This window comes from Seriola dumerili, unplaced genomic scaffold (assembly GCF_002260705.1).
Source record: "Seriola dumerili isolate Sdu_G_001 unplaced genomic scaffold, Sdu_1.0 BDQW01000242.1, whole genome shotgun sequence".
Lineage (NCBI taxonomy): Eukaryota > Metazoa > Chordata > Actinopteri > Carangiformes > Carangidae > Seriola > Seriola dumerili.
The window spans coordinates 5906242-5932658 of record NW_019174497.1 but is presented as its reverse complement, the minus strand read 5'-3'; the positions used below and the strand labels follow the sequence as shown (position 1 = coordinate 5932658).

At 40.6% G+C, this 26417-nt stretch overlaps 1 protein-coding gene across 1 annotated transcript; it reads left to right on the top strand.

Annotated features, from left to right (window-relative positions):
• The first annotated feature begins 221 nt into the window (after nucleotides 1-221).
• snx33 (sorting nexin 33) lies at nucleotides 222-20575 on the top strand. The gene is made up of 2 exons (XM_022756080.1): nucleotides 222-2544; nucleotides 17371-20575. The coding sequence occupies exons 1-2, from the start codon at nucleotides 1113-1115 to the stop codon at nucleotides 17622-17624; spliced, it is 1686 nt and encodes a 561-aa protein (XP_022611801.1). The 5' UTR covers nucleotides 222-1112; the 3' UTR covers nucleotides 17625-20575.
• Nucleotides 20576-26417: the final 5842 nt, after the last annotated feature.

Sequence of the window (26417 nt, the reverse complement as noted above, 5' to 3'; positions counted from 1 at the left end):
TCATTACCATTAATATCATCCTCTCTATCTACTTAATGGTCAGCATCATCATCATCATTTGAAGCCTTACTATAGAAAGTGTCTCTTGGATGTTGAAGGCAGTGTTGTGGTTGATACTGCGTTTCTCCTGTTGGGGGCGGTGTTGAGCCAGTTCCTCCTCCTTCGAGGACTATAAAGGAGCTGATGAAAAAAAGGCCAACTTGCCTTCAATTGTCCAAGCCTCACGTCATGGAAAGAGTTACTTTGTTGCAGCGCGCACAGGAATAAACCTCAAGAAATAACACTGGCCCGTGATGTGTGTTGATGCTCTGTAGGAGCCGATTGTTTGGTCGCTGCCTCTGCTTTTCATTACGTTTAAAGAGTCGAGTGAAGATGCGCAGGAACCTGTTTACAAGGAAAACGCAGCAAGTTTGATTCTGAGGGAATGCGGAGCAGGCTCAAAATGCACAGGGATACCATTACTCATCCCTCTGTTTTTCTCCGCGCCGGGCCACTTTGTCTTGGAAATATTTTCATCAAGGATCTTTTGGAGGCTCCGTTATGAGAAACAAGTGTCCCAAGAGTGAACATCGCGAAGTTGCAGTCCAGTTTTTGAGGATTAAAACCACCGACGGTGTTTACGGAGGAGCTCTTTGAAGAATCCAGCTTTGTTTTTGAACCTGTTGAGTTTGTGATGCGAAATGAGGTAGAGACTCTCTCTGTTGTAAGGGAGTAAATGTGTTGTAGAGCATCTATAGCTTAAAGTTATTGTTAGATTTTCAAGCATAATAGATAATAAGACAATAGAGCCAGAGCCTCAATGGGCTGAGGATGCTAGTGGTCAGAGTAGGTATATCTTAGACTGAGTTTCGGCGGATAGAACTAATAGTGTTACATAACTGTTTACTTTTGCTGTGTTTCTTAAGTATCTGATCATTAAATTTACATAGGCCATCTTGTGCTGTTGCACACCTGATCCAAAAGCTGCCATGTAATTTGAGATGAGTTTTAATATTACAGTGAGCTTGTGTCAGATGTTTCCCAGCATGCATCAAGACAGTAGCATCAATATAATATAGGCACTATGTGCATGTAGAATCAGCTGGTTTAGGACTTCCCACTGGAGTATCAAGATGTCAGTGAAAGCCAAAGCCATCTACACTTTTCTAAGTGAAAACAAAGAAGAGATCAGCATCCAGGAGAATGAGGAACTGGTTATCTTTGATGAGAACTCAGTGGACGGCTGGTTTCAGGGGGAGAACAGCCGGGGAGAGAGGGGTCTCTTCCCAGCGTCATATGTGGAAATTATTCGCACTCGCTCAAACTCTAATGTGACTGACTGCTCCATCAGCCCGGCAGGCTCTTTAGAAAAGGACTCCTCCTATTTCCCCTCATACCCAATCACCCCTCCCCATTTGCAGCAACCATATGATGACGATGAAGACGATGACTGGGACGACTGGGATGACAGGTCCACAGTGGTGGATGATTCTGACCACGCTAGGAGCCCGGGAGCCAATGGACATGCTCATCAGAGCCCATTATCCAACAACCCCAATGTGCACTACCGGCCCAAACCGCACATGGAGAGACAGGACAGCATCTCCAGCTCCAGGAAGGGCAGTATGGTGGGCAGGAACTTGAATCGATTTTCTAGCTTTGTCCGCTCAGGGGTGGAAGCATTTGTTTTGGGCGATGTACCCATGATGGCAAAAATAGCTGAGTCGTACACCATCGAGATGGGTCCCTTGGGGCCCCGGTGGAAGGAGAACCCACAGCCTTTCTCCTGCTCCATTGAAGACCCCACAAAACAGACAAAGTTCAAGGGCATCAAGACCTACATTTCGTACCGGGTCACACCGAGCCACACAGGACGTCCTGTCTACAGGCGCTACAAACACTTTGACTGGCTGTACAACCGCTTACTGCACAAGTTCACTGTGATCTCCGTGCCTCACCTGCCTGAGAAGCAGGCTACGGGGCGATTTGAGGAAGACTTCATCGAGAAGCGTAAGAGACGACTGATACTGTGGATGAACCACATGACCAGTCACCCAGTCCTCTCCCAGTACGAAGGCTTTGAGCACTTTCTGATGTGCGCTGACGACAAGCAGTGGAAACTGGGAAAGAGGCGGGCGGAGAAGGACGAGATGGTGGGCGCCCATTTCATGCTGACACTCCAGATCCCTAACGAGCACCAGGACCTACAGGATGTAGAGGAGCGGGTCGACTCCTTCAAGGCCTTTGCTAAAAAAATGGATGACAGCGTGATGCAGCTCACACATGTTGCCTCAGAGCTGGTGCGTAAACACCTGGGTGGGTTCAGGAAGGAGTTCCAGCGGCTGGGAAATGCCTTCCAGTCTATCAGCCAGGCATTCATGCTGGACCCTCCGCACAGCTCGGACGCCCTCAACAACGCCATCTCCCATACAGGCCGCACCTACGAGAACATTGGAGAGATGTTTGCAGAGCAACCTAAGTATGACCTCTTCCAAATGCTGGACAAGCTGTCGCTCTACCAAGGCCTGCTCGCCAACTTCCCCGACATTATTCATCTACAGAAAGGTAATGAGCTCTTCTACGAGTCGTTTTTATGTGCGAGGGGTTTCTCTGATGTCCTTATACAGTTTAACTCCATTTCCAGGAAATGGATAAATGTAATAATAGTAAAAGAAAACCCATAATTACCACAGGTGTTTGGATGCATCCTCAGCCTCCCATCAATTTTTCATTCCCGCATTGGCTCTCCATTTAAAATTAGAAAATGATAGCTTAGTTTTCGCAGCCATCTGGCCACATAGTGGGCTTTTCATGTCACACCAATTGAATTTATCAGAGGATATGTCTGTCTTGAAGAGAGAAGGCTCTTCGAGGGTTTAGCAGATTATCATTGAACCTAAACATTCAGACACAACCACCAATAACAACTTTGGAACAAGTGTGATTGTGTATCTGCTTGTTGTGCATCCAACAATTGAGAGAAGCAGCTACTACATTGGGAAATTGAAAAAGCTTCAGTGATAGTGAAGAATAACTTGCGAATGGGTGCAGACTAAGCATGTTTTGTTTCTCAATCTGGGCTATTTATTTTGCCATGGACGACAGATGAGGTCAGGTTTTGCCTCCAGCAATGTCCTGCTCCTTTCTTCACACACACACACACACACACACACACACACACACACACACACACACACACACACACACACACACACACCATTACACACACACACACACACACACACACACACACACACACACACACACACACACACACACACCATTTTACACACCAAAATAAAACATGGTGTGAGTATGTTTTATGTGTCAGTCTGCAGTGAATATTTAGGTTAGAGTGTTTGCCTGCAGCATCTGAGGTCATTTGCACCACCGCCTTGACTCCCAACCACCCTGACACACACACACACACACACACACACACACACACACACACACTACCATATTCTCTCACTTTAAGAAATACTTTCAAACGTGTGAGGGGAAGGTAGAGAATTGACATCATTTATGTATCTCTTCCCTGGTGTTAACCCTATACTGATCATATTATAAATTACAAATCATTGAAGGCATAGGTACATAATGTACTTCAATAGAAAATCAGACCACTGTAATATTGATGAGATATTCAGTGTCACTTAACAACATGCGTACAGTCCAAACTAAACTGTATGTATCAAGGAGCTTAGGTCTCACATTTTCACATCTCACAACGCTCTTATATTACTGATATTATACAAAGTGTGTTTTCTTAGACTGTCATTAGTAACTATTTACCTGACTAGTGATATAACAATATCGCCATTAATCTCACATTTAAAGTTGTGTGTTTTTGTAGTGGAGGTTCACCTCAGATTCCTTTGGTCTCTGTTCAAAATTTGATGAGACCAAGCGGCACAAGCTTTGTTGTGGTGGAATAATACAGCCAGCAGCCATGATTTAACAAGGACACCTGAGTATCATCGGCAGGGAGTGGTGTATGGACTGGGCAATCAGAATAAGTGGCATGTTATCAGGTTGCCTTAGCTATTGTGACCTTGGTCTTCCACAGTAATTTGGTTTATTCTGTAGGTACAAACTGTAACTAAATATCATTTGAGGCAATGAATCAATGGTAAATTGGAAGTTCAGCTTTTAGTAAACGTACAGTATCACAGTAGGATGTGACGTTGTAATCCTTAAAATTTCTGCTCCTTTTTATTGAGTTTGGTGACATCCGTGGTGCTGAACATTCCTGTAGTCTTTTAATCTGGCGGTTGTCTGAGACAACTTGTTAACTTGTTGAAATCTTTATCCTTATTGTTTTGGTTGTGTGGCTAAGAAATACAAATGCCAATTACCCATTTTGTTATTCATGTGTGTGTGAAGTCATTAAGTTTTCTCATACCTGCTGCCGGAAAGGTAAGATACATCTCCTCGTTTCCACCCAGCAGACTGTAGTTGTTCAGAGCAGCAGATAAAAGTTTCTGTGAAATAATAAAAAGTTCACTAATCACTAATTTTACATGAACTGACATAAGAATGTGAAAGGCACATTCATTATTTTGAAAATGCCACACATCATTACTGTCACCAGGTCATACAGGTCACTCTGGGCCCTGCAGTCACCACCACTTTTCTTCCTTTAAACCTTTCAGACCTCACATGTATACAAACGTGGAAAAATAGAGCCACCGTTACTTTGCAAGAAGTGATTCAGCCTGTTTGCAATTATCAGTGGTCACATTTGTGAATGACAGCATAAATGTCATGTTCAACATTCACTGCTTACAGTATATTGGTGAAAACGTCTTGTGCACATGCACCACCACTCTCCTGTATTAGCATAATGGTGCTTAATCATTAACATAGTTGACCTGAAATCATAAAGCACGCTGTTATGTCGTAACGGGAACATTCCTGATTTGAATACTCTGCCACAGTCGTGTTTTTTACGGCTGATTTTCATAAAGCACATCGTGACGTATTAGTTCTGCTCACTCATGTCTACAACTCGAGCATTATCTGCTGTTAACCTTGTTACATTTTTGACCAACACAGCTATCAAACAAGTAACCATATCAGCTGATTCAGGAGGAAGGAAAGGGCTGCGACCAACCATGAGTAATGCTGCTGGTAGATGTTGTTATCTTCTTTAAGCAGCTGGTGCTCATTATCGCAGAGTTCATTTGTGATACAGTTCAGCTAGTTACATTTAGGTACTCCACCCAGGAATAAATGAGATAAACAAAGCCATCTGAATGATATTAATGGGTCAGTCCACCCATATCATGAAATATGAAGATTATTAATGAAACCCGGTGGTGTCAGGTCACGTGGATAGTTTCAGTTTCATGCAGAGCTTTTGAGATATCCGCCTCAGAAAATTTAATATTTAAATGCTTGGCACACCACAGAGAAAAATCCACTCACCTTCATTATACTGGGATGACTGAGGGGAATATCTTAAATCTTTGGCACAAGAAGTCAAAATATTTGCTTGGCTACATAGTTATGAGTCAAGAGTTATTGTTTGGTGCAGCGACTCTTACAAGTATAAAGTTGAACAGCCAAGCTTATGGAGGCTCATGTTAGTTAATATTAGTAAACGCAAGCTGGATATTGCTTTGATGGAACTGATATTAATGAGTCAGTTTTCTGGCTTTATGACTCTTCTCTATTGTGCTAATGTTATACTATGTATGTGTCATCATTTACCTTTATCCTGTAAGTTTTACTTGTAGTAACAATGGCCACTGTCAATCAGAAAGGTACTTAAAGGGAACATTATCAAAACTCGGATAAAATGAAGAAAGGTTTCAACGTGTTTTTGCGATCATGTTTGGCAAAAATGCTAATAACAGATTACAGAGGGATTATCTGTAACATCAAATAATATTTGTTGAATAACCTTAGTTATTTTATGGCAAATTCTGTCAACATACTTTTGTACATACAACCAAGACTGTTTTTGTTTTTGCAGCTTAGCTTAACTATACTCTGTTCTTGGACTTGGAAAAGTAGGACTATGTATCTGTTTTGATTACAAGTTGGCAACTGACCACATTCTTTTGTTGTTTTTGTGATTCTGACTGAAATGCGTCTTTAGTAATGCGGATAGAAAGTTGTATTACTGAAAGTTGGCATCAAATTACAGGTCATTTGCAGTCTTGTTAACTTATTCTTTAATTAGATTGTTCCTTATTTAAAGGAGCTATTTGTAAGTTTTGCTATTGCTACATTTAGCGTTAGCTAATTACTGTTAGCATTAACAGCTGTTTGCTTACCAGTCTAGAAGAATCGCCACGAGTTCAGCATCAAACTTCATTCCTTTATTCTCCTAGAGCTGTCTCCAGAGATGGAAAGCAATTCTAGTGTTAACTCTTGTCTCTCACTTCTTTTCTTCTACTGGAGTTAGCATGCTAACCAGCTAGCCCCAACCTGTCTTGTCACTTTCAGATAGCGACTCACTGTAGCCTCCAATCCGCCCTGCAGACATAGCGCTGCTCAGAGGGAGTATTATAACCTTTTGCATTAAAAAGACTGGTAAGAAGTAAAGGAACAATTCAACATTTTAGGAAATATATTTATTTACTTTCTTACTGAGAGTTGGATGAGATGATCAATAACACTTTCATGTCTATACGGTAAATATGAACCAGCAGCTAAGAGATGGTTAGTTTAGCTTAGCATAAAGACTGGAAGCAGGGGAAAACAACTAGTCTTTGTCCAAGGGCAACAAAATCTGCCTACCAGCACCTCTAAAGCTTAGTAATTATCACATTAAAAGGTGTTTATTTAAACCATAAAAAATGAAATGTATGAATGATAACATGATATGTTCTGTGCCAAACAGTTTATATTTTTTGCTGTACAAGAGAAAGTTGCGCAGCAGTGTTTTTGTTCAGACAGAATCCGTTTCCCTCTGCTGAGTCTTCCCTGCCGGTCCAGATAACTCCCCTTGATGTGTCTTGTGTTCTGCTGAACCAGATACAGCTGTGGCAACACTCAGAACACACAGAACTGAGGTCAACCTTTTCCGGTGCGCTCCTCCTCCTCTTCATCTCCTCATTGCTTTTTTCCTGTCTAACTTTCCCCTTCACTGAGGTCTATAGAAGCTGTTTTTAACCGTGATCCTGGTGAGCATGTGATCTGCAGGAATGTTAACTGTCTTTGAGATGCTGTGGTGGGCAGCTAGTGACTGCATGTGGCCTTGATAAAATGGCTTTAGGGAGGAGAAGGTTTTGGGTAATGTCAAGAAAAATGTCAGGGTGTGCTCCTTAAATCTTTTCGCCCCATTTTCTCTCTTTTGGCTTTTACTCAACAGATATTCTTTATTGGTCTCTGCTGTTTCTCAATCTGCAAATCAGTCTGTCACTAAGGCTTCACCTCTGGTTTGTTACAGGCTCTTCATGTCTCTCTGCTTCCTTTCATCTTTTTCCCTCCTGTTTCCCCCCAAAGACATCCATATCAGAATTGTCTGTCTGGGCTGCTGTCCTGGTTTCAATAACAGAGAAAGTAAATCTAGTCTGGTCCAGAGGGTTGGACTCCAAACAGTGCATTGCAGTGCTTTGAACCTCTGCCAAAACTAATACCATAGTTGGACCTTGATCTCGTTTGAATACAATTGAAAGTCTTGATCTGAAGGGTTAACTACGTTGCACTGTGATCGAATAAAGGTGCTCTGGGGCTTTTGTTTGAAAGGCAGATGTGAGCACTGCCAGCTACAACCGCGCTGCCTGTTACAATTACTTGTTTGTTGGTAATCCTGGTCTCTGAAATTTACTGCGCTGTCCCCTGTTCAATCAATAGTGCTTATTTTGAATTACTTTAGTAACTCGTTAAAGGAGCTATCCTGGTCTTGTATCAGTAAGGACTTAAATAGCAAGTGTGAAAGTAAGGATTCATTGACGGCAACTGTAACTGCTATGGTCTGTAGATTTTGTACCTGGAAACAGCTGATGCACTAATCTGAGACCAAACCACCTCTCGAAGCTTTGCATAATGACAAAAGGGAACACAATACAGTGAAACTGACCCGCCCCATGGTGTCAGTCTGATCTGGTCTGATCACTTTTTAAAGATGAAATCTGAGGCGTTGGCTCTGCACGAAGTCTGGACCTGCATCCACTGTGGCCCCAGATGACATGCTGAGGAAAGCAAGGCAACAGTGATTGTTAGAATTTTGTGGACAAACCAAAACAATGTTGAATTTGTCCATTAAAATGAAAAGGCCACTCTGGAATAAATGCAGTTTAAAATCCTGAACTTTAAGGTTACAAATGAAAAGTTATGAGAAATGATCTGTGGTAATCTGTGGAGCATTTTTCTTAGATAAAATGCACCAGGCTGAAGCTGTTTTTGTGTCTCATTTGGCTGGCTATCAAAAGTGCAGTGCTTGTCTTTATGCCCCTTTAGCTGTTGCTGATAGTGGGATAAAACCTGTGATCCAGATCAGAGCGGAGCATTATTCGGTTTGAGAATGAGCTTGCTCCCTTGGGACGCCTCCAGCAGCCAGCCAGACTTTTAATCTGGACAAGAGGTTAGTTGTCCTCCATATGGCAGCACATTACAAAACCACATGTAGGCCCTATCAGCTTGAAGGAGAAGATGTTTTGTTGCCAGTTCTGAGGAAACGCTTGATGCCAAATGCCCCCTTCATCTGCACCAATAACAGGGAGTTTTGTTGTATTTTTGTGTTTTGTCTGAACAGTTTTTCAATACTATGTATTTATTTATTTTCCAAGAGCTGGCCGGGAGCACATGGCGTGTTTATATGATCTGACAAACATGGTACAGATTAACATTCCATACACGGGTTACAACACACAAGAAAATACCACATTGTCAGCAGGTACACAGGCTGCAATCTGTGGAACCAGGCTAATGAAAGCCTGCTCTGGGTTTCAGGAGTGTGCAATGGCCCAGTTATGGCTCCTTTTCAATGTTGATTGTATGTTATTTTGTTGGCTATGGTCCCCTCAGCTGACTGACGGTGGTGACTTTGGAGAGCAAATGTTTGCTCACTCATAAATCTTGACAAAGACTCGGCCCTCATCTTCACGCACACTGTCTATCCACATGCTTCTGCATTCCTGTCTGTGTTGGCCTGGTGCGCTGCTGTTTCACACTGAAGGAGATCACAGATGTCTCGAAGAGTTCGGTTTTTACCACCGTCGCCTCCGTCCTCCTCTCGAAAAAACCAAAACGCATTTTGTGGCATTAGACTGAAAAAGTAATAAAGAAAGAGAGGAAGCTAGCAAACATTATGAAATCAGTTTCATAGCTACTCCACATGATTGTTTTTTAATATTCTGTCCCACTTGTGTGTAAAAGAAATTAGACACCTTTCACCTTTCAGTGCATGATGCAGTTTAATACAACACCGTCAAACTACTGTGACCTTAATTACAAGTTGAGTTGAACACCTCTCTTGTCATTGTGTCAACAAAAACTGAGCAATGTAGTTCACAAAGATTCTGTAACACTTGAGTATTGAGGATAGCGTACTGGCCCAGCTGATTTCTCAAATACTGTATTAGTCTGTAGCTATGAAGGCCCTGTCCTCATTCATTTCAGTGAGACTACTGCATTGGCACACTGATCAACAACATTGTCAAGGTGCCAGTGTTAGCCAAAGGTTCAACTAGTGTCCCTTGGCCAACTCTAAATTAGCTTAGCCAAGTTGAACTTTGCCAATCAAGCGTGAGAAGGGGCACTGGTAGATTACTTTGTAACATGACTACTATTTGTTATCGAGACCGGGGATGAAAAGATTGTCAATGTGAAAACTTCAGATTTGTAAAAATCCTTTCTCAATGTTTTTGTGTCTGATAATCCTTTAAACTCCTGGATCTGTCGACTTCCTGGATCCCCTCACCAATACATGTGGCAACACCAACACCGCCCTTTTTTTAAATCTACACTATTATAACTAAGTTATAATAAGTTTTTCATTTTAACAATAGATTAAATGAATATGTGTTATGTGAAAAGGGTCACTTGTAGTAACTGTAACGACTTTGTAATGTAATGTTATTTTAGATGTGCTTTCAGCTTGCTCCACTGTTCCCAGATGCAACAATGCAAAACGCACTGAATGCAGCATAAATGTATTGCTATTTTTAGCAGCCTAAAAGCCAGTCTGCAAGTATGACAGGGCTGCTCAATAGTTTGAACTTTCACTTCACAGCTGGAGCAGACCAGACCATCGGGGGGTTTTCTGTGAGTAGTTTGAATGATCTTCCTCTGTCTGCGTGGGCTTCCTCCTTTGCACTGTCCAAAGAAATGCAGGCTAGGATAACTGGAAACCTTGAATTGCTTGTATGTGTCCGTCTATATGTTCTTCTCCTGTGATAGAAATCAATGGATGCACAGCTTGTTTGCTTGACTCTCCAAGTGCTGGCATTTTCTATGAAGGACTGGAAAATAGAAGTAATTGCCATGAAAATTTGTTCATGTTTTGATCAGTTCATTCTTTGGCACCACTTTCACCAGTTACCTCACAGATGAATTGTTGTTTTGGCTCCTTTGGTTCCTACCTCCAGTGCAGCTAATGTAGTGCAAAACTAAAACTTCACCGTCTTTGTTTCTCTGTCTCTCCCTGACAGAAATAAAGATTTAACTGTCAGAATGCCTCTGGGTGTTCACCAGTTGTAGTTGCTGTCATGGCAACACTGACATGAGCCTTGTGGTCGGTGTGGAGATGTCATCCGCCAGAGGAGAGCATTGTTTACAGCACAGTCTCTAGTCTTATTGTGTCATGTTGTTGTGTGAGCATCACTAAGCAATCGCAGAAGTTAGGATGATGGAAAATCCAAGTATTTAATTTGGTAAGATTTGTCAGTTGAGGTTGGATTTGAATTCAGTTGTGTCAAAGGCAACTCTGATTTAAACTCTGATTTATCAGAGGAACATCCTCCACTTTTTAAAAAAAATTTGTGCTGCCTCTCTCAGGCCATTGCAACACTTCCGATTAGACAAATGTTACAAGGCAAAAACTGATGAAATAATAACAAAAGAGCTGTCACTGTTATATAACACTGCTATTAATGTAATGTTTGATACAGAACAGAAAGCCTTGACCTGAAGGGATTTCAGCACATCACAACTCACAACTCTCACAAAGTGAGACAAAGAGTCTTACTAAAGTCATACTAATAAGCTACACAAAGGATTATATTTATTTTTTTTGCTTTGTGTGATGACATAACTGATTTTTTAAATGTCTGAACTTTTGCCAGAGTTTGAAAAAGCCAACTCAAATCTCATAATAAAAGCTGATCATTTTGTTCCAAATGTCAGCTGGAAATTCCAAATATTTTCATCCATATCTGGTCCAATATTTGATTTAACTGTGACAACACCCTTTTTTTATACAAATGCAGGAAACCTGAGCTGAAAGGAGATGAAATAAAATCATTGCAAGATAAACACAGGGCTATTGTGAGTGATAATGAATTACACATTCCTTCAAGATCAGTGTTGTTGCATATCCCCGTCGATAAACAAATACATCGTGAAGGCAACGTGTCTGACACGAGTGTGGATTTATAACACCATCTGTGTAAATACGAAGTATATAATGGTTTTAGATTAGATTCTTTATACACATAAAAAAAAGAACATCTGTTGAACATCTCTTTGCATGGCTTCAATTAAGAGATTCAATTTGAGGTTTGGAGCTATTGCAAGCTTTATGTCTTATTTCTGTTGCAGTCAGGGTCAAAAATGTAGTGGATGAGCGCGAGGGAGGATGGAGCGTGCAGAGGAAGTTGCCTGATCACAGATTGAACATTTCTGGTAACTAATTCCCCATGCAGCCTAGAAGAGGGTGGTTCTGTTTTGAACATTCCTCATCCCTGAAGTCATTAAAAATAAAAGAGTAAAAATGATCCTTGAAGATAAATGGACAAAGGATATTTGAGATGGCAAAAATTGCCTGTGAGCACATTCCAGGTCAGGACATAGACTTCAGCTGTGTCTCTATCTGTGTATCTGATTGGCTGCTGTAAACACTGTTACTGTTAGCTTACTCAGCAGTGGAGGTTTTTTTATGTTTGTGTATCCTTAAGGCTTTTAAGGCCTACTTTAAACACTGGCAGATATTGCAAAGTCCTTTTGACCCTGTCATGCATTCTTGCAAGCTGTGTCTCAGTTTTTCTTTCTCTTCTCTTCTCTTCTGCTGAAAGCTTCCCTCTCCTTCTCTGCTGCACGCTTTTCCCCTTTCCTTTCCACACCTCCTCCGTTTCTCTCCACACCTCTATTAAGCTTAAATGTCACTACCTAGATCTGTCTTTTCATTGTAGACCAAAGGCAGATGAATTCATTTGAATGGAATCACCTCAATTAGTGGATTCGCTGGCAGGGGAGAAGTAAATAAAGTAAAGTTCAAAATATCAAAGTTCTCCAAAGTTTGACACGCAAAATTTGTGGTGTCTTTAGTGCTGTTCTTTGAGGGAACAAGAACTCGGAGAGTCCAAAATGAAGGAAGCTATAGTAGCTTATTAGCTGTGTTGCTCCATCCACTTTTGTTTGTCAAAGTATAAACTCCTCCACAAACGAGGAATGATTTGATGACAGGTAATTTGTCTTTTAAATGATCGGTGAGCATATCTCGTCCCATTAGCGAGTGAGCTCACTAGCCTAACTGATGATGCTAGTTAGCAAGCTAGCTGATGTGGAATGCTTTCCCCCTTTTCATTAACTCTATTGCATGAAATGATACATGGTACGGTCATGAGAATAAAATGTCAGGGGGTGTAAACGGCTCAATACAAAGAATATAGACTAGTGCTAGCATGTTTCTGACTTGCTAGCTCGTTCACCAACTACTGCTAAGATGTGTCGATTCATTTTTGCTTGCCATTTTGAATTTTTTGGTGCGACTGGGCCTGAAGACCTCAGTGAAGGAAACATCCTTTCTAACTTATGATACAGTATTTTAAGAGTGTTTTTTGTTTGTTTGTTTTTGTTTTTTGTATTTTGCTGTTTTCATTCACATTTTTGAGAGATCAACAAAAAACAAATATCTCATCGGTTCACTGTGGTGCTTGACACAGACGTCAGCCCGTCCACACACACTCACACACTCACACACTCACAGCCTTCTACCAATGGCCAGTGTTTTGTGGTGACAAGCTCTGTTTGTCCTCAGTGGGAGAATGTTTCTGTTTACTAGTCTGTCCGATGTGAATAACACCCACTAATCTTCCTCAGTCACGCTATTTATTCCTGTGTTTGAATTCCCAGGTTTATTTTACAGTGCACTGATGAGTCATTCTGATTACACAAATTCAAAAAGGAATATTACACAAAGTTTTCTTGTCAAAGTAATAAACCATTAAACTAGTTTAAGGTTTCCAGACTTACAGTATTTTTACTTAGACTGTATTCTTGTATTGTAATGCACATGAGTAATGGCTGTTTGAGTAAGTTGGTTCACCAAACCATGGCACGTTTATCTTGGATTTGAAAATGTCATCCTATAACCTGCCAAATATTTTCCCCTTTTACTTTGCAAGAGAGAAATTTCGCCCCGTTCCAAGTCTTGAAGGAAAAATGGGGGTGTTTTGTGGTTGCACGGCAGCAGTGAAGTCATTACATATTAGTGGCTATGCTTTCACATATTAGCCCAACACTGTTTCACTCCTCAAACTCAATCACCTCAAGATGACTGTGAAGCAATAAGCAATCGTTTGCTTAATTAAAGATTTTATTCAACTTGAACTCTAAAGGGAAAAATTTGAAAGACGATATCTTGATTTGTAATGATGGGGTCAATTTATTTTATTCCAAATAGCAGTTACCTAATGTCTTTGTTTTGGAAATCATTATAGCCAGAAGAAGTTAAAAGGCTAATTACTTACTAATTACACAACCGTGGGCTTTAATACTATAGGAGCCAAGTAAATGTGCTTGTTTTCTTCTGGCCCAGTGTATACCCAGTTCCATGACCCGTTTCTGACCCATATACAGCATGATTGTCAGATGCTACTTCCACATCTAGCCCTATTCTGGTGCACATACACAAAATCTTCCAGCTGTCAGCCAGTAACAGCCAGAATCTGACCAGATGTGGAAGTATATGGGCCAGACTCGAGCTGAGGACCCAGGCATATGTTGGGCCAGAAGTTTCATTTTGCCATTGCATGGCCTAAAGACACTTGTTACAGTACGATCTCATGACAAACAGCTAAGACTAGCAGTCTTCCTATCAGCCCATGTTATTTTGATCGATTACATACACATTGTAGGGGTCAACAGAGGTATACAAACTAGCCTCAACTAAAAAGTCTCAACTCCACTCCATTTTAGGATCAAGAGGAGTGATTAAATAAACTGCGACTGGAAACCACAGCCCCAGATGAGAATGAATTAAAATTAGACACACTTGTCCTAAAACTGCTGTGTGCTAATTATTGGACCTTTTAAAGAATCTGCAGTCTGTGGAGAAAAATAAGGCTGGCTTTACTTAAAAGGGACTCAGCCATTAACACTGCATACATCAATCTAAGTACATGAAGCAGCATGTACTGTAAACAAAGTATCAGGAGTGACTTCCGTTCGACTTCCAAACAAACAGAGAATATACAGTATGTTGTGTTAGAGAAGAAGTGCTGCACATCCTGAATTTGTCCTGCGGTGACCTCTGGCTCAGGGAGGTCTGTGGGAATAGGGAATTTAGCAGATGCCGTTTAGCAGAGTTCATTCCCCCAGAGGGCTGCGGTCATAGTTAATCTTGACCGTCCTCATTCTTTTTCTCTCTGTCTCATACTCACACATACTGTATGAACTAGGCGGAGTATCTGCAGCTCTTGAAAAGTCAACAAGAAATACTGAAATCAGCTCCTTCAAAATAAAAGGCCTTGGAAGGTATTAAAAAGTGTTAAATTTAATTCTGTATGCGATTGCACGCTGGTGAGAAATGTTACACACTTATAAACTGAAAGTGGGATGGTTGCAACAGTGGACTGTGTTCACAGGAGGCTGTTAAATCCTTGTTGGAGGAGTTTCAGACCTATGGTAACACTGTCATTACTGCAAGGGAGCTCACTGCCTCCGAATGGGCAAGTGCTGATTTAAGCAAAAGCTTAAATTGACTCTCCTCTCCTCTCCTCTCCTCTCCTCTCCTCTCCCACTATCACCTCCTACCTACTTCTTAATCCCCTGTAGAGTACTAATATCTACCCAGGACAGACCCATGAAGCTCTCACATGTGCGCCATAAAACATGCGGTAGTCAGTCTGGTTGGGCAAGATAAACAAATCTGGTGACTTTCCAGACCACTGGCCATGTATCATGGAGCCATGTATTTTTAACCCAAGGAAAAAGGGGCAGAGAGCCTATAGTGGGAAAGAGGGATTGGTTTGTAGAATAGTAGGAAACCTACACAGCTTTTGTTTTATATTCTGGTTTTTGGTTTTTATTACAGTTTGTCTGGAGTTTTGTGTCAAGTAAGAAAGCAGATTTGCGTCAACTGAACCAAAATTTTAAAGAAAGGACTAGTTTTAGAAGAGTAGGAAACCTAAACAGCCTCGCTTTGTATTCTGTCACACTTTATCATCTTGTAACTTGTGTTTTGTTGCCTCAATAGTCTAATTTTCTGTCACATTTAGCTACAAAGAAGACTGCTGTAAGCTTCTTTTCTGATGAGATTTTGCATTAGCTGATCAAAAAACGATGGACCCCCCCCCCTGCCCCCAATTATTCCCCTCCCCTCCATACACATGCATACAACCACGAGCGCTTTCCCTTTATGTTCCACAGTCATGCTATCTGGTGATGCACATTCTCCTCTCATGTGGAAAACAGAATACATGAATGTAGGTCAGCGCCACAGACTGTAGTCCACACGCCTCCTCTCTGGAACAGATTGGAAGTGCTGTTCATGCTTTCCCAGACTTCTGCCAGGAATTCCATACAAAATCCAGGGCGGCATGAACTCACAGATACAGCTAACGGATAAGACCTGTATGCTGCAGCACATGTATTAAGGACAGAACAACTAGCTTGTCCAAACTAGTCCTGCTAGTTAGATTATCTGCATAATGTCTGACTGAAATCTGCAGTGCTTCCTGGTTTGGAGCTCAGGTTGCATAAGATTGAGTCCGATTCACTAATCTGATGGGAATTGCGATGTGGCGACATACCATCGGGCCGCCATGTTCATGCAATTGGAAAATGACATCATGCCAGTCTGGGTGAATGTGGTTACAACTTGTCCTCATCTCACTGAAACTAGACGTTTGGTATGCAGTGAAACAAAAAGTAATTGTGTGGCGTGTTCCCTGCTCTACCTATAAAGTGTACAGCTTTACAGTAGTTAATTTCTGGGGGAAGAGTTACGACGTTGGTTGTTCCTGCGGAGCTCCACTGAGAGGATATTGGCATTACATTACTGTGGCAGTTTTTGTCTTTCATATAGCATATGATTCTGTGATACAGACCCACCCAAAGAGCAATAAAAACCTGACACTGTTGTTTTAGACTATATTTAACTGTATTTATCCCAACTTTGGTTTTACAGCTTTTCTCTGACTTTATACATCAGTGGTCATCGCTAACATCTTATTGGGGTGTACCCTGAATTTTTACATTGTCTTAAAATAGTGAATGTTGGGTTGACAGTGACATTAAAGGGTAAAAAAAAAACAACCAAAAAACGTAATTTCTCATTGACCACTAGTGGCATCCAGCTATTCACATTGTTTTGGTTTTATTTGTCCAGTTTATCAGTCTGTTTTTGATTCACATCTTATAACCCCAAAACAATGGAGCTGCTTGGAAATTTGTATTTGGTGCATAAAAAAATCATAAATTGACATTCAAAAAATTAAAAAGCAATCATCTGCCAGAAAAGTGTCCCTGTTGCTCAGGATAATCCCTTGAACACTTCATCTGTTTACAGTGTGTTCTGTTAATTACCCAGAGCCAACAGTACATAATGTTTCTGTAAAGATTTGTTAAATGTAGTTTTTTAATGTAGTGGGCAGCTAAAACGAAATTCACCTGCATTGTACAAGCTTAGAGGGAGAAATTCCCCTCAAAGTGTGACGTAAAACCCAAACTCTCTACATGGGTAGATACGATCATGTGTAAGTGATGAAAGATATTTTTGTTTTATTTGGTTGGACGCAGAAACCTCAGATGAATATCTCAAAAACTGGGCAAGTAAAACCAAAACAATCATATGTATCACATACCACAGAGATAAATGATAACGTATGTATTGTTTCGTGATTTGGGTGAACTGGCCCTTTAACCAGTGTTCAGTTTGACTTCTAACCAGTCTCACTTTGTGCAAACACATTTTACCATAAAATGACATTGCTCCTTTGTGTTTACATTATTACAGTTTGAATATAATTTAATATTGTTTTTGTCTGAACCCAGGTGCCTTTGCCAAGGTGAAAGAGAGCCAGCGGATGACTGACGAAGGGAAGATGGACCAGGATGAGGCCGACGGCATTAGGAAACGCTGCCGGACGGTTGGGTTTGCCCTCCAGGCAGAGATGAGCCACTTCCATCAGCAGCGAGAGGTGGACTTCAAAGACATGATGCAGGCCTACCTCACGGAGCAGATAGCCTTTTACCAACGCGTTGTTCAGCAACTAGAGCGCACCCTGCGCATGTACGACTGTCTGTGAAGACACCAAACCGCTGCCCAGTTCAAGATGCCAAAAAACACACGGAGGAGAAGGAGAGGAGTCTTGACTCTGTTATCAAGGCGTTTTGTGTCGGTCATATTTGGTTCAGTTGGAAAAGACTGGAAAATGAGGCAGTAGATACTGGAAGACATACAAAGCCAGTCATTCTTTCACCTTGATGGATTCAAAGTCATATTTTTGTCTACTGTACCTTTTTTTCTGAAATACACATCACATAGGCAATGTCACAGCGTATTGTTTATTTTACATAATTTAAGGTGTTTGTAACATTAAAATAAGAATATAGGTTTCAAATTCATAGTGGATCCATAGTTGATTGTTCTATAGTGTAACACATGAAAGCCATGAAACGGGTTTTATTTTGAAATTGTCCCCTTCTCTCCAACATCTTGCACTTTGGCTTCTGATTCAACTGATGTTTTTTTTTTTTTTAATTCAGCATTTTAGGATTTTATCAAAGTCACTTTTATCAAAATACAAAAAAAAAAAAATAGTATTTCTGTTAAAACAACTGTAAAATATGGTAAAGGGGAATTTCACCATCGCCTCCTCTTTTTCATGTTAAGGGCTCAACTTGCTCAGGTGTTCACTGCTTTATTTCACTTACTTCTCTCATGTTATGTCTTAATACAAGTCCCAGAGGCCTGTCTAAACTTTGCAACATGTTAATGATACCATGTAATTCAGTTTCATTTTCTTACTTTTTTCATGAAGTAAGTGCCTTTAAGGCTCTGAGGCATTCTGGTGGAGTATTTGTAAATGGACCGTTTGTCTGTAGCGTGGTTTTATCGGGTGAATTGTTGGAATGAGTCTTGTGTTTGGAGACGAGTTTGCACATGTTTTTATATACTGGTGGGTCATAGTGTGTGTGTGGGTGTGTTTATGTGAAGTGAATGAAATGAGTCAACAACTGTGCTGATCAATTCCCTTTGCCATGGTGAAAAACAAACAATTCTATCATTTCTGTAGCAGATTTATCTAACCATATCATATGAAAAATAGTCCTTTTTATTTTAAGTGCATTAACTGGTTGTGTGAGGAAGAATATCAATTTGACATTTCAGCCTTTGTATTAGATCATTTAATTCACAATAGAGCAAATTCTTCCTTTTACCATAGCTTTGTGTTTTCATTTATTCAAAGTAAACCAAATTATATCATTCACAATATCTGTATCACATTGCAATAATAACAAAGACAATTTTTGAAAAATATGCATATTCGCTTTTTTGCATGAAGTTAGTGAAAGGATTGATATCACTCTCATTTATTTTTGTTAAGTATGAAGCTACAGCTAGTAGATAGTTAGCTTAGCATGAAGACCGGAAACAGTGGGAAACAGCTAGCCTCTGTCCAAACTTAACAAAACAACACGTACCAGCACCTCTACAGCTCGCTAATTAACACGTTATCTCTCATCTCTTAAATCTGTCCGAAAACCAAAGTGTAAAACAATTTGAGGTTTTACAGAGAGTTATGTCACTGCGTACATTCAAGAAATAGTCCCACACATAACTTGGGTTTTTGTGCAGACTAACAACAAACAAGGCATATTTTATTACCTTTAGGCGTAGCTAGGCTGTTTCCCCCTTTTTATGCTAAGCTAGGCTAACCAGCTGCTGGCTGGACCCTTTAAATTTATCCTGCACAGATGAGCGTGGTATCAGTCTTCTCTGACTCAAAGTGAACATACATATTTCCTCAAATGTCCTTTAATAATGATCAATTTACCATATTGCTTTTTTTTCATGTAGACGTGTCACTTTCTATATTTTGCTGAGAAATTTAGTTTTAAATGTTATCACAGTTTGTCAATGCTAATTTTTTCACATCAGATGAGATTTGCGTGACCGGGAGGATTGGAGTCCCACTCCTCTCTGTCGGACTGAGTGTTCACTACTAAATAAGAGCTGTTCCAGTAACATTACTCACCCTGTTTAACAAGAGAAAAATTCTCATGGAAACTTGTGGTGTAGACGAGACTATCTTTAGCGTCGTATTGACCTTTGAGGTGTATGTGGAGTCTGCGTTATATGCATTACCTCAGGAAGTGTAGGGAATGTATTCACGAGCTGGACGCCTTTTTTTTTTTTGTTGTTTTTTTCTTTTCAAGCAACTTCCAGTGTTTATTTGTCAGTTGTGAAACACTGAGTGTTCATTTTGATGGAAGAGGGGTTGATCAGTGGTACAGTACATTTGGGTGTGGAATGAAAAGTGAAATGAAAATTAATTTTGTGAAATCTCTTCCTGGTGTTTTTGAGTTTCACAGTTTGAAGTTGGAACCTTATTATGGTTCTTTTATAACGAAGAAGTGCTGATTCAGAGTGCAGGTTTCTCAGTAAACAAATGGTCTGTGTGTCTGTGTGTGTGTGCATGACTCAGATATGAGTGTTGTCTCAGTGACTGGTGCTGCTCAGTCCACATCTGCAGCCTTTAACTCTTTGCTGTCTAAATGTGCTGTTGTTTATGTTTGTTTTTGAACAAACCTCTGCTTTTCATATGTCAGCATTTTTTTTTTCGGTCAGCATTTGCACTCATTGCAGTTTCTCCAAGACCAAAGAAGTCGGACATTTTCCATATCGAGCTTCCTTTTTTTAAAACTCTGTTTGATGTTGTAACATTAGATTTGTTCTCTGGTTTTATAATTGAATCTGGAAACTGTGAAGAGAGCATTCGGAAAAAAAAACATTCCCCAACCAGGTTTCATAATGACACTTGCCTCTCATGTTCCAAAGCTGCATGATAAGTTAAATGCCAGGCATTTCACACAGGTGACTGTTTCTCAACATGGATGTGTGACCTGGTGAGTTGCAGGAGCTCTACGCTTTAGTTTCAGTCTCTGATGGTGATGAACAGATGGTGATTTTCAGTAAGTAATTTGTCACTTGATTTAAGGGAAGGGGACCTAAGAAATCTTAATAAAAATAATGATGGTGATTTCTCTCTCTGTCTTTGTCATCTTTGTGGGTTTGAAATATCAATCGGAAATCATTTAAAAAACAGTGGACAATACAACAATGTGAGTTTATTTCCATGGACTAGTCAAGTGCTCTCTTTTTGAACACTTGAAGTATATACAATAATCCATACAAGCCTCCCCATAGATGTTTTCACTCAAAGTTCTCTTATTGTCATATTCTACTGGTTTTTTCTACCCCTACTCAGTACATCAGGGAATTTGTGAACAGGATGTAATGACACACACAAACAGTTTGTCCTGAATATAACCAAAACAAGGACAGCCAGGAGCTGTTATACACATTGCTTTGTATGTGTAAACACACTGACACGGTGATGTAATTTCAAAATGAATGAAAAACAAAGAAATGTGTGCACATCTTGCCAGAAGTCTGAAAAGAGAACCTCAAACCTTTGGATGAGTAATCATTCTGCTAAGTTTTATCTGTGTGTTTTTTTTTTTTTTAGCCATGCTAGTGCTGTGGCTCAGTGGATGTCAATGCCTGTCTACAGGTGGCTCGATGAGTCCACCACTTTGCTCCAGACTGAAATATCCCAACAACTAATGGATGGATCACCATGAAATTTTGAACAGACATTTATTTTCTACTCAAGGTGAATCCTACTGACTTTAGCGATCCCTTAAATCTTCCTCTAGTGCCTCCATGAGATTGACATTTTTTGTATAATGTGAAATATCTTTAATCAATTAATTGGATGGAGTCAAAATTTCCCAGGGCATTCCCACCAGTCTCAGCTGTACTTACTGTGTTTGATGGGAGTGCACCGCAATGCTAGCAAAACTTTAATGATCTTATTCTGACATTGGAAATTTGTCTGTGACTGTGAAAAGTCATTTGGCATGAGGGTGGCATAAGACAGTGCTCATGGTAAACATTATACCTGCTAAAAATCACCATGTTAGCTCTGTCGCTTCGAGCATGTTAGCTGACATTAGCATTTAGCTCATAGCGGGGCTGTGCCAAAGTAAAGTTTCACAGAGTTGCTAGCATGGCTGTAGACTCTCGGATCTTTTTTTCTTCAAGTATAGTTATTTAATCTTATGTGACAGCATATATCAGTTACCATTGTTTAAAAGCCACAATACTTTAGTCCAAGATCATTTTATTGAAAGTTTCCTTATATGAGTGAGTTGCTCTTGCCTGGTTGATTGTTGGAGACAGCTGACGAAGGCCAAACTGTAGCCCAGTACAATATATTTCAAATGAAACCCAGGCTTCTCCCTTTAATGTGTTCCAGATGTTTCGGAAGCAAACATTCAAATTGGACAGCTCAAATCTGTTGTTAAATGAATGAGGTGTTGGCATAGACCTTAATAATGGGGAGCTCCCTACAGGTGTTTTAACAACACTATTGTATTTTGGACCTTTAAACTAACATTTCCTTCGTGGTGATATATAGTGATGCTGACCGCTGCTCCGCTGTCTGTCAAGAACGAAGCATCAGCGTATGCTACAGATACACTTGCAATCTTTTTAACTTGGAAAAAAAAATCCAGATGTTTCTATTCTATCAGGACCCAATGCCTGCGTTTGATGGTTACTTTTCAGGCTCTCTCAGGGTTTGGTATGCAACTGGAGATGATGTCACCTTCACAATATGAGCCAGGGGGAGACGTCATCACATTCACCAATAAACCAAAGACTGACACAAGAATGAAAATCTACATTTGAAGCATACATCACTGCACTAATTGGAGTGTTGAAAGCAGATTTAGAAAGTATTTTCAGACCAGTTAAGTTTGTCTGCCTCACACTTCTCTGATGTTCACCGCAGAGTATTAGTGAAGCAAGAAGAACTCAACGGCAGTAAAATAACACCTTGGAAAAAGTCCTAAAACCTTGAGGTATTGCTGGAATAATGCTATCAGTGCACTTCTCTGCAGCAACCCGGTTTGCGTGAGCGAGGAAGCGGTGGAGATGAAAACCGGTTAACTTTGCCGTCTTTTTCCATCGGACGCAGCTGAAGCCTAGATGAGCTAACTACGTCTTTTCAAGGGAAGGGAACAGTTGTTGAAACGACTCCAGCGTGGTGCAAAAATGGAAGTGGTGTAATAAAAACTAAAAATGACTGGAAGCAGCGCACTCCTTCAGTTATCACAACCTAAAAAACCTGTTGCTACTGGTCCCGTCGTGCTCGGGTGTCATGTTGCAAGTCACATTTACATTACTTAGCACATTCTTAACTTCTTTTCATGCTCAAAACTCCAAAAGTAAAGTAACTGACTTGGCTTATCCAAAGGGAAAAGCATAAATTTCTTTCAGGTCTGCAGTGCTGCTGCAGGGGCACATGGTAAAAGCGTTATGGCCCAAAGTGCCAGCAGATGTCTATAAAAAAACAAAAAAAAAAACAAAGTGAAGGAAAGGAGCAGTTTCATGTCTGCATAGTCTGGGGAGGAAAACTGTGCCTCCAGTCCCTCAACAGGATACCTCAGAGGACACGACGTACCCAGGATCCTCATTTGTTTCCCTTAATGAAAAACCAGTCTGAGCTCCAGTGCACAGAAGTAAATGTGTTCAGATCGCAGCGGCAGTAGAGCTGTCTGCATCAAATGCTGGACTGCAGACATGAATCACACATGAAATTTTCCAACAGATTCCAAGTCTTTTTAATCTCAAATTTCAGAGTCATTTGTAAGTAAGCTTCCCTGAAGTATGTGGTCTGTGTGTTCAGTGGCAAAAGGAATACTTGAATTATAAATTTGTTCCTGCCATCACTTTCGCAGATGACCAGGCGGGATTGTTGTCTCACTCACTCCTGAACTGTCTGCAGTGACATGGACTTGACCTCCACAGTGCAGAGGATTACAGAGTCCCACTTCCTCGAGCATCTGAAGGAAACAAAAGCAACAGATGGTCGAATCAGCACACATGGTGGGTCTGGTAATCCCTCCTCCTCCTCCTCCTGCTCCTCCTGCTTGCTGCCGGGGCTAGTGTCACAGTAGGGCCAAAAGCCAACATTCAAACCAGATTTGTGGCTCCATCAGGTTTGTTTGGGAGAGGAATCCCCGCACTGGATGTTTTTGGGACTAATTAATGATCCTTCACCTAATTACTAAAGATCCACAATCATGGAAAAATCTATATTTTGACCTTTCCAAATAGGTCAAGATCTGTTTTTTTCTCATTTGGTTTTGTGTTGAAATGCACAGGATTATCTTTACTACAGTGGTTCCCAACTTTATTAACCTGGAGCTGTTAAAATGAAGCAGCAGCTTCTGTGGATTTCAGCATGTTTATCATATGAAATGTTAACCTGCCTCTTGGTGAAGCTGATTTGAAACTGAAACCAGAATATTTTAATAAACTGACGTGTAAGGAAAACAACATCTCTCAAGCAAACAATGAGTCATTTTTCTTCTTAACTTGAGCATTCATCACAAATAAAAGGCTGTAGAGGGTAAACAGTTTACAGATGTAGTCAGTAAATCTTGTGTTGCCTCAATTCTGACAATGTTTAACATGTCAGCTAATAGTTAATGGGGAGTAGATTGAGGCAAACTGGATTTGAAGCTGCTGAAAACATGGCCACTGTGGAGTTAAGATGTGTTTTTAAAACTTATGGAAATTATTTTTGAAACAATCTGCCGCCTTGATGTGCATTCAGAGCCCGAGTCATTATAAATTAGCCCTATGTAGCCACATAAGCGTAAAGGCACACTCCACTGATTTTACACATGTAATTTTACTCTGTCAGAACAATTGTATAATGTTAGCCGGGGCTGTGAAGGCAGCTGGAGAGTGGAGTTTAAAAGATATGGACTTCTACCAGGCAGTAAGAGTCTACTGAAATACACAATTGAATTGTATTATGGGAAGTGTAGGATGAAATGTTTCGGGGCCGGGACAATTAAAGGCTAAATACCTAAAAAAGACTCGACACAGACAAGGACAAAACAGATAGAACCATAACTACACTGTACTATGTGCTGAATACTATCAGTGACAGGAATACATTAAAGGTGCTGTGTTTAGAGCAAGTCAGGAGGATATTCTTTAAAAACTATGGAAAGAAACAATGGATGCTATGGGTATTACAAACTTATCAATAGTTCTTTTCGGTGAAAGCATCATTAGAGTTTGTTTTTGGAACAATCTGGGGAGTAACAGTGATATGGATTTATGGAGCTTTAAAGTCTTGAGGACATACCTTATCAGCTTCTGTCCCTCTGTCTATCATTTACCATTTTGTATTAAAGCTTTGTCTCTCAATCTGCCTTTTTATGTCTCTCTGCCTGCCCTCCTTCAACTCCCTGTCTCATTTCCCTCATTTTTGAGGGGGAGGGGTGACCCACACTTCAGACTGACTGGTTCCAGATGCATCTTACAGACCAGACCCATCAGAGAAGCGCATTTCAGGTGTCTGAAGGGCTTTCTTTTCCCACTGAAGTCATCCCACCTTAAACATATGTCATGTGTTCCCTTCCCTACAAGTACAAGTGAAAACATGCTTGGTCACAGGGAAGCCAGTAGAAATGGGAAATCTTCATCTCTGTTTTCTCAGCTCCACAGAACATTTAAAATGCGGCTGTTTGGCTTCATGTAATGAAACCTCCAAGTCACACACACCTTCACACACTATCCATTTTTTCTCCGTAGATCAAAGGTGGAAGCACTCTGAGGCAAAAGGTCACATCTCTACTGACTCCACTGACTCAAAGAATGCTATATCTAATGGTCCTGGAGGGCGCTATGGATAAAAGCATCCATCATAGATTCATATTAACACTTGTTTTCTTATACACACCTACTACCGATGCTAAAACTGCCCAAGCTGCTATTCAGTCTGAAACACTTGGCCATGATGGAGGACATTCCAGTGGGTTGAACCCAAAATGCCTCCACATACTTCTGGAAAGTCCCAACAGAATGTTTTGGTAGAGGATTTTCTTCTCCTTTTTTTTTTTTTTAAGTCTTCAGGCCACAACAGCCTCAACATGGCTGTCTCCTCTGGGTGACATCAGTGGTGTCCACAGAGTCCAGGATGTATCATGAAAATCAAACTTTTGTCCTCCCTACTAGATGATTAAAAAAACACTTATTTTAATACTGACACAACAGTTTGCTCTTTAGCCCACTCAGCATGAATCGACATGGACTATTCTCTGGCTCAATGAAAAACTAGAGAGCCAAGAAGTCAGACTGATGTAAAGCCCCGGAGAGGCTCCAAACACAATAGATAGAAGAGTCATTTTATCTACCGAATACATGAGCCAGCAGCATGTTTTATTTGTGCTAATGGTCCTAAACCACATATCAGTGCCTGTGACATCAGAATATAGGGTGTCACAAACAACACAGATGACTGCTTTTTGGCTTTGAAGACAAAACTCATAACTTCATGTGCCTCTGTGCTGAGTGCATTTCAAGTGAAAGACTTTATTCACACAGTAATCCCTGCACTTTTGGTTTCGTGTTACACAATTTGGAGTTGGGTGGAGAACCTGTTATAGCTGATGTCTTGGACTGTGAATGTGATATGGTGTGTGTGTGTGTGTGTGTGTGTGTGTGTGTGTGTGTGTGTGTGTGTGTGTGTGTGTGTGTGTGTGTGTGTGTGTGTGTGCTGGTGTGGTTTTTCTTTTAAAATGATTAAATGTTTTCCCCGCCACAGGCCCAAACAGGTAATACACAAGTTGCATGTGAATAGTTTCTCTGCTGAGCGTTTCCAGGACGACACATGTCAAAGACTTGTTTCTCCAGAAGTGAAGAGGTTGTGAAATCCGTACAGCTGTAGATAGCGAACGAGTCAGACACGAGGTAGCTGTGGAAATTGCAGGGGGGCCACTGGGAAAAT

Excerpts from the sequence above, each read along its gene's own strand:
- snx33 (XM_022756080.1), top strand. The coding sequence starts at position 1,113 with ATGTCAGTGAAAGCCAAAGCCATCTACACTTTTCTAAGTGAAAACAAA. Across the intron at positions 2,545-17,370 it reads CATTATTCATCTACAGAAAG|GTGCCTTTGCCAAGGTGAAA; the intron begins GTAATGAGCTCT and ends GTCTGAACCCAG.